The sequence below is a fragment of the Crocodylus porosus genome, unplaced genomic scaffold (genome assembly GCF_001723895.1).
Source record: "Crocodylus porosus isolate Cpor-Errol unplaced genomic scaffold, CroPor_comp1, whole genome shotgun sequence".
Lineage (NCBI taxonomy): Eukaryota > Metazoa > Chordata > Crocodylia > Crocodylidae > Crocodylus > Crocodylus porosus.
The window spans coordinates 5,419,024-5,426,895 of NW_017728944.1; the positions used below are offsets into that span (position 1 = coordinate 5,419,024).

General features: G+C 51.0%; 1 protein-coding gene across 1 annotated transcript in view; it reads left to right on the top strand.

Annotated features, from left to right (window-relative positions):
- Nucleotides 1-2,860: 2,860 nt before the first annotated feature.
- The window catches only part of LOC109320387 (membrane primary amine oxidase-like), a 13,478-nt gene continuing 8,466 nt past the window's right edge, over nucleotides 2,861-7,872 (top strand). The window contains exon 1 of the mRNA XM_019550474.1: nucleotides 2,861-5,007. Within this exon, the coding sequence (XP_019406019.1) occupies nucleotides 3,438-5,007 (1,570 nt within the window). The 5' untranslated portion in view covers nucleotides 2,861-3,437. The remainder of the gene's footprint in view (nucleotides 5,008-7,872) is intronic.

Genomic DNA, 7,872 nt, shown 5'->3' on the forward strand with positions numbered 1-7,872 from the left:
AACTTGAAACTTTGACCAAGCCCTAGCACAGAGAAGCACAACCTGTGCTGCTGTGGAGAATGCAAAGACATGTGGGGCTGTCAAGCAGACAGAGGCAGGAAAAACAAGTGCAAGTTAAGCACCAAGAATGGTCACTGTGGTGAGCAAGATGAAGAGTGACAAACTGGAGGAAGGAGGGGGAATGAGTTGGGCCAGAAGCTAATAATGATGCCCTGTGGGCTCAGTGCTTGTAGGATACTAGTGCAAAAAGGTGTGGGAGTGCATATGCTCTCTAACTTGTCACAGGAGAAAGGGATTCCTATCACAGATCCAAGAAGGTATGAATTTGAGGAGCTGGGGCTGACAGGCTGCAAAGGCTTAGGATTCAAGGAAATTAAATGTTACAGAGGAAGCAGTGCCAGGCCCAGGGGCTGTCTGGGCTCAATATGAGCTGGGACCCTGTAGGATTGACTGAAATCCAAGCTCCCTCGGTGGTCTTAGGTTTTGTGAACAGCCACATTGTCACTGTGACAGGGGAAGAGCCCCACCGCAGAGCAGCATCAGTCCTACAACTAAGGATGTCAGGGACTGACAGCAAGTTCTCTGGGTGGGTCCATATCCAGTGACTAGGGTGGGATTGTGCCCTTGTTCCCACCCTTGAGGCTTTGTCCAGTCCTGTTTGTCTTGCCCAAGCCAACTGGAGCCCCTGCCTCTTCTCCAGAGATGACATGTGCTGACACTCCCTCTGACATTCATTGCAGGAGCAAGATTTTAAGGGGCTTGGGATACCTCCCCAGAAAGAAAAGTGTGGTCCTGTTCCTGCTTCCTCTGCTTTTCTCCCAACTCCTCTGCCTGCAATGAAACTGTGGCTATGCGTCTCAGAAATTTTGAGTCAAAGGACAAGTATTTAAGCCAGACTTTTCTGCTTACCTGGTGCCCATCTAAAGGATCACAGGTGTTTTTAATCATGCATTTCTAGTTTAAGCAAGAGTAACAAGCCCTATCATGGTTTTAAAGTAAGAAGAAGAGTTTTGTTTTTTCCAGGCACCAGAACACCTCAGTCATTGCTAGTTTCTGTTCCCAAGGTGTAGCCACCCTCAAAGGTGAGGCTAGAGATGTGCAGCAAGGCCAGCTCTTCCTTACTAGGCAGAGACTGCAGGCAACACTTTGTCAAGGGCCAGTAGTTCTCAACTTTTTTAGACTCAAGGTCCCCCTCAGAAAATACCAACTCTTAGCTTTCACCCATTTCTTGAAAAATAGAAATGGGTGAATCTATAGAAAAAATAACAGAGCAATTCTTCTGTTGCAAAGAACCTCGAAAGACTACAACAACTCAGGATGTTTTTGAAACTATTTGAAATCTCTGGGGTTGTCTTGTGACTCATGAGTTGCTGTTTGCATATCTAACAGTGCTAATATTTAGTGGTACCCTGTGGTACCTTTAAAATGATCTCACCGCACCCTAAGAAGCTGCAGGACCCTGGTTGAAAATCACTGCCATTTGCAATACACAGGTTATAGAAGCAACACCAAAGATGGGATATTGTCTTTCACCATAGATCCATTGGCAGTACTGGAAATGAAGCATGGCCATTCATTTCATGCAGTGAGCACTGAGGAGTTGCCCTGCTCCCAGGAGCTTGCTGAAAGGGGCTTGGATTTTCTGACCCAGAACAGGAGAAAGGAAGGGTAATGGTAAATGGTGAAACAGATGATGTCCTCAAACACACCTGGAGAGACTGCAGTTGAGGAAGGCAGGAAATGAGCAGATAGGGGGGGCCAGAAGGAGAAGGTGCATTTGCTGAACGTAGAAGTCAAAGATGGAAAAGGGCAATTTACTCACCTGGGTGGCAGCTGCACCTGGCTTTCTAACTGCCTCCATAGATCCAATTAGAGGTCTTTGGGGCTGCCTTGCAATGGGACAGCTCTGTCACAGCCAAGTCCGCTAAGGATGCAAGATGCATCACATCTGATCAGCATCAGTGACCTGTCATGGTTGGTGTATGCACCCCCTCGAACTGTGTGGGATAGGTATGGGGTTGGCTGAAATGGCTTTGCCCTGGGACCATTGTACAGAGCAGGTGGGTTCTTTATGCCCACTTTTCCATATAGGATTGTGCAGAAGCCATCACATGGGGTTCTCTCTGGGTCCTCAAGACACTACAATATAAATATTCATGTGTCATCACTACCTCAATTTCTTGGGGCACCCACTTAGTGTAGAAACCCTCCAGCAGCACCATTCCTCTCCCGGCAGCTTCCTGCTCCCTGATCTGCAACTGCAGTTGTCACAGGTCTTTCTTGCGGATGGCCCCAGAGATGGGCATGATGCCTTACAGACAAGCAGGCAAAGACAGCTGTGCAGTGTCCTGGTCAGCTGCCCTGCTAGCTAACAAGGAGTTCAGTTTGGTTCCAGCTGGGGCTGTTTATCCCATAAAATTTGCATAGACTGTGGTCACAGAAAAACTACAGGAGGAGGCTGCAGAAGAGTTGGGGGGGGGGAGGGGGGAATCTTGATATGCTACCTAAAGGAGTCAGTTGAGCCTGTGGGGGGATGAATGCAGAAGAGGCAGGGTCTAAAGGTCCAGCTCAAATGCAAGGTAATTACCCAGAGTATCATACATGTTCATAACAGTGATTCAGGGAGCAACTTGCGGGGGGTGGCAGTGGAGGGAAATTTGTTGCAAGCAGCAGCACAAAAGGAGGATGTAATAAGAGTTGTAAGGGGGACTGATTTGGAGGGTGATGCTAGAAAGCTCCATGTGCTTGGGGGTTGGTGGGGGGTGTTGCACAACAACTCTGAGCAGCCACATAGTGTACAACTATGCTTAAGGGCTGGAGGCAGTTTCCCTAAATTAAATGCACTTAAAGATATCAGCCAAATGAAGTCATTTTATTATTGCACAGAGCTGTGTGCATGAAATACAGGGGAAGGTTATGAAAGGGGCTGCAAAGAAGTTTCTAGTAATAACCAGGCAGGAGGTGACTGCAGCCTGAAGGAATCAGGTTACAGTCCTTGGCAAGCAGCCTTGGAGGGTGCTTTGCCTCCCCTGATTTTCTTTGTCAGCTGTACATTCTGGTTTTGTTGCCTTTTTGGTTCTGTCCTCCTGCTTCCAAACTGACTAAATCTGTAGCCCCCCAAAGCCCATGGACCTGGGATCCATCTCTGTAACCAACTCCCAAAGGTGTGACGGGGAAGCAAGGGTTGTACTAATGGCATATGGTGCTGCCTAAGAAACATTGAACAGTCTGGAGAAGCAGAGGGAAAAGACGTCTTTTATGGTCCCCAGCAAACCCGAAGCCTCTTCCAAGTACATATCCCTCCTCCCACCCTGCACCTCCCCATGAATACGCACGAGATGTGTTTCCTATAGTAAGCCTGTCATTGGCAAGGCTGCCTGCAGCTGGGAACCACGCGCTGTAAGACTCTGAGAGCCGCTCCTGCCTCTGCAGCAAACATGAACCTGAAAACAGTTCTCATCCTCCTGGTTCTGGCTCTCGCTACCATTTTAGCTTTAGTTTGTGTGCTGCTGACTCGAAGAGAGAAACCAACCAGCTGTGAGTCCCAGACCCAGAGTGGCCAGGAGGACACGTCCAGGGACCACAGCCTGGTGTTTGCTGATCTAACTCCAGAAGAAATGGTGCAAGTGGTGAGGTATCTGCGGGAAAACCTTAGAGTGCCGCTGGTAGATGCCTCTCAAGCAAAGCCCTCAGACAACTGCATTTACTACATCGATGTGCAGCTCCCCACCAAGGCAGAGGTGCTGCTATTTTTGGATGGAGGAGTTCGCCCCCCACGGCAGGCACTGGCTGTGGTGTATTTTGGAAACCAACCAGACCCAAACATTACAGAGTATGTGGTGGGACCCCTGCCCAGCCCGAAGACTCATCGGGACTTCACAATGCAGAAGTACGGAGGGAAACTCCCATTCCACCGCAGGCCAGTGACTGAGAAGGAATACAAGGACATTGATTCCTTCATCTCTGAGGAGTTCTCCAAAGCAGAAGGATTTCTTCAGTACTGCTGCGATTATGACGGGACCAACTTAGCCACCCTCACCACCGCCCCCCGAGGGTTCCAGTCTGGAGACCGTGTGACTTGGTTTGCTCTGTTCCAGAAGGTGTATGGTAGCGGCTTGTACGTGCACCCAGTGGGGCTGGAGGTGCTGGTGAACCACAGCAGCCTGGACGTGTCCCAGTGGAGGCTGAGCAAAGTGTTCTATAACGGCCGGTACTATGGGGACATGGCCCAGCTGCAGAGGGAGTTCGACCAGGGCCACGTGAGTGTTGTAAAGGTTAAAAAGGTTTCCCCCGAGGAGGAGTTTGGGTCCCTGAAGCCCAGAGCAGGCCCTGGAGCACCAGGCCCTTTTCAGTACGAGCCTCGCGGGCCACGCTACAGCATTCAAGGTAACCACGTTGTATTCCAGGCCTGGAGCTTTGCCTTTGGTATGGATGTGAATGCAGGGCCACGACTGTTCGACATCAGGTTCAAAGGAGACAGGATTGTCTATGAGCTGAGTCTCCAGGAAGCCCTTGCACTCTATGGCTCCAATTGTCCTGGGGGGATGGTGACTAGGTACATGGACGGCAGTTTTGGTATTGGGAAGTTTACTTATGAGCTGGTCCGGGGAGTTGATTGCCCCTACACAGCCACTTATTTGGATAGGTACTACTTAATTGAATCGGAGACCCCCAGAGCCAATAAGAACTCCCTATGTATTTTTGAGCACGATGCTGCCGTTCCTCTGAGACGCCATTACTCCAACTTCCAGTCCCTGTATTATGGGGGGCTGACCAAATCAGCTTTGGTCTTCAGGGCCATTTCAACAATCATAAACTATGACTACATTTGGGACTTTATCTTCTACCAGAATGGAGCAATTGAAGTCAAAGTCCATGCCACTGGCTACATCAGCTCGTCCTTTCTCTACGACACAGGCATAGACTATGGCAACCAAGTGGGGGAGCGCACCCTGGGCACAATGCACAACCATCTCGTAAATTATAAAGTGGACTTGGATGTTGCAGGTAGGTCTCTGCACATCACACTTCTGTTTGTCTACACGATGGGCTTGGGCCACACCCCGAAAGATCACCAAGAACTGTGGGGCTCCCAGGAGCTCCATAGCACTGATTCCTGGGGTTTGCTGCTCAGAAAAAGCAGCCCAGAGTGGCATAGCTTTCAACTTTGTCTCCTGAATCCTGGGCTCAGCAGGGGCTTGTCCTAACTTAAGGCAGATTCCCTCTACCCAGAACACCTACAGCCCAGCGGAGTTATGCAGCCACATCCTTATCTGGCCCCTCATCCTGGGAATTACTGGGTTGGCATAGAGTCAGGAGTGGGCAAAATATGGCCTGCCAAGGGATTTTCTCTGGCCCAAGTGCTAGGGGCAGCCCAGGTTGTGGCATGTATGGTTGGTCCCACCTCCCCTGGGCACATACTAGGGCTGGGGCAGCACAGCAGCTGGACTCGCTTCCCAGCAGCCCTGGCAGTGGTGGCTTCTTCCAGCTGCCGCCGCCACTGGATCTGGTCCCACTACCTGGGCACCCCAGCCCATCCTTCCTGCACCCATAGCTGAGGGTGGAACCAACGTAGGAAGTGTATACAGCCAGGCAGATGGGATGGGACAGTGGGCAGGCAGGGAGCAGTGTCCAGAAGCAGGATAGGCAGGCAGGTGGGGCTGCGTTCATGGGGTGGGATTGCGGGTCATTGACAGTGTGGGGCTGGGGGCTGGGGCAGAGCTGCAATCCACTGTCTGCACAGCACTGTGATGGGTGCTGGTTCTGCAGGCAGGGGCATGCAGGGAGCAGATCACAGCTCTGTCCCAGGCCCCAGTCCTATGCTGTAACTGTCCTAAGCTCCTGGACCCGACCCTACTCATCCATCCTGCTCCTGGATGCTGCTTGCTGCCCGTGCACAGCCCCATACCATCTGCCTGGCTGTGTGCCCTGCCTGCGTGGGTTCCAGCTATGGAGACCCTGGGATCACAGGGCTGTGACAGTGTGGGGCTGAGGCCTGAGAGTATGGAGCACAGAGGCATGATCCGTGCCTTGCACACCCAGGCATAGGGGCATGTGGGCAGTGGATTGTGGCTCTAGCTCGGCCCCAGCTCTGCACTCTCACCTGCAGCCCCCTCCCCCTGCCATCCCACTCCCAGATGCCCCTCTCTATCTTCCCGTGTTCCTATCCCAACCACCCAGCCCAGCGTGGAGAAGAGCCACTTAAGCAGTTTTAGTGAGCTGGTCAGGGTGGGAGGAAAGGGTGCTGACCTGGCCCATAACAGTTCACCAAAACTCCCTAAATGGCTCTGTGGCCCAAATAATTGCCCACCCCTGGCATAGAGATGAATACTATTACATTGGGCTAGCCTTGCTCTGGGAGCTGGCCTATGCTGGACTAAAACACAGCCAGTAACTGGGCCAGCAGCTATGTGCTTTGAATTGTATAGCCTATGGGGTGTGGGTTTGAGCAGGCCCATTGTGCAAAACATCCACCAGGACAGAGGAGGAGATAAATTATCTTATGGAGCCTTCTGGATTTGTTTCTACACAGAAAATGATAGACCTAGTCAAATTTAAAAATTACACTGTATTGCATAAACTTTGGATGCACCTGCCTTCCCAGGAAAGAGGAGAGGAAGGGCGAAGCTGAAGTTGGCACCGGATGTCAGAGAATGATGATGATGATGATTGCTGCGGGGGTGGTACTGTCATTGCTGCCCTGCGTTTGGTTTGCTACCAGCCGAGCAGCTTGTGGGACGGCTAGTGGGGATCCCGCACCAAGCTAGTGGGAGAATTTAATGGAAACTTGCCTATCAGGTTAAAAGCTGTGAATGTTTCACTGTCTCCCACCTGTGCAGGCATGTGGTAGTTATGCACAGGTCAGAGATGGCTGTGTGTTCATAGATCTCCATAGCCTGTAGAGGGGATGTTTATGGGAGCCACACACCCTCTCCCTTGAGTGAGAAAGGCCGGGGGCCCTCATCTGGGTGAGGTGAATCAACAGAGAGGGCTCTAGGGGTGGAATTCCCTTACCCTTTGTGCACTGAAAAGACATTTTTTCAAGCCAAATAAGTGTCCTTTTGGCACTTGCTCACAGTGTTCTTTTCTATTACCCCTGTACTGCAGAGGCTTAAGCATGTGTGTGGCTCAGTGAGATGTCTGCTGCCCTGAAAGGGAGTAGGGCCCTATGCCTAGCTAAGATCTTGTTCTCAATGGGTCAGAAGCCTCATCACTGTACTGCTCTGTAGCCAATGTCTATTAAATGCAAGGTATAGGAGCTCCATATCAAAGGAGTGCTGGAGACAGTCCAGCTTAATGGCCAACCCAAGGCGCGGTGGTTAAAACATTGCCCTAGGAAGTCAGAGGGCTACAGGTTAACTCCCCCATCTCCCTCTTGAGGGGGAGGATCTAGAACCTGAGTCGTTTCTAGGCAAGTGACCCAACCACCCAGCTTACTGGAGCAAAAAAAGTGGAGGATCTCCCTCCTTCTATTCTTCTTTCCAGGACTTATACCCAGGCATGCATGCACACAGCTGCATCCTTTCCCAGCCAGTGTGTTGCCTATTGTACATGCTCAGTCCACCCAGTAGGGTGGCCATCATAGAGGACATTCCAGTTTTCTGCTACTCTGTCCTCCATTGATACGAAACCTGACGCCTTTATGTCCTCTATTTTTTTTCTTCAAGAGAAAAATAGAGGACATAAAGGCATCTGGTTTCATATCAGTAGAGGACAGAAGACAACTGGAGTTTTGGACAATAGAGGACAGAAGACAACTGGACAACTGGAAGACAACTCCCCTCGGGCCCCAGGGGAGGCACACCTGGGTCAAAGGTTAGCGTGGAACTAGTTAGGGAGCTTCTGGAGGGGCTGGACATGTTTAAGTCAGCC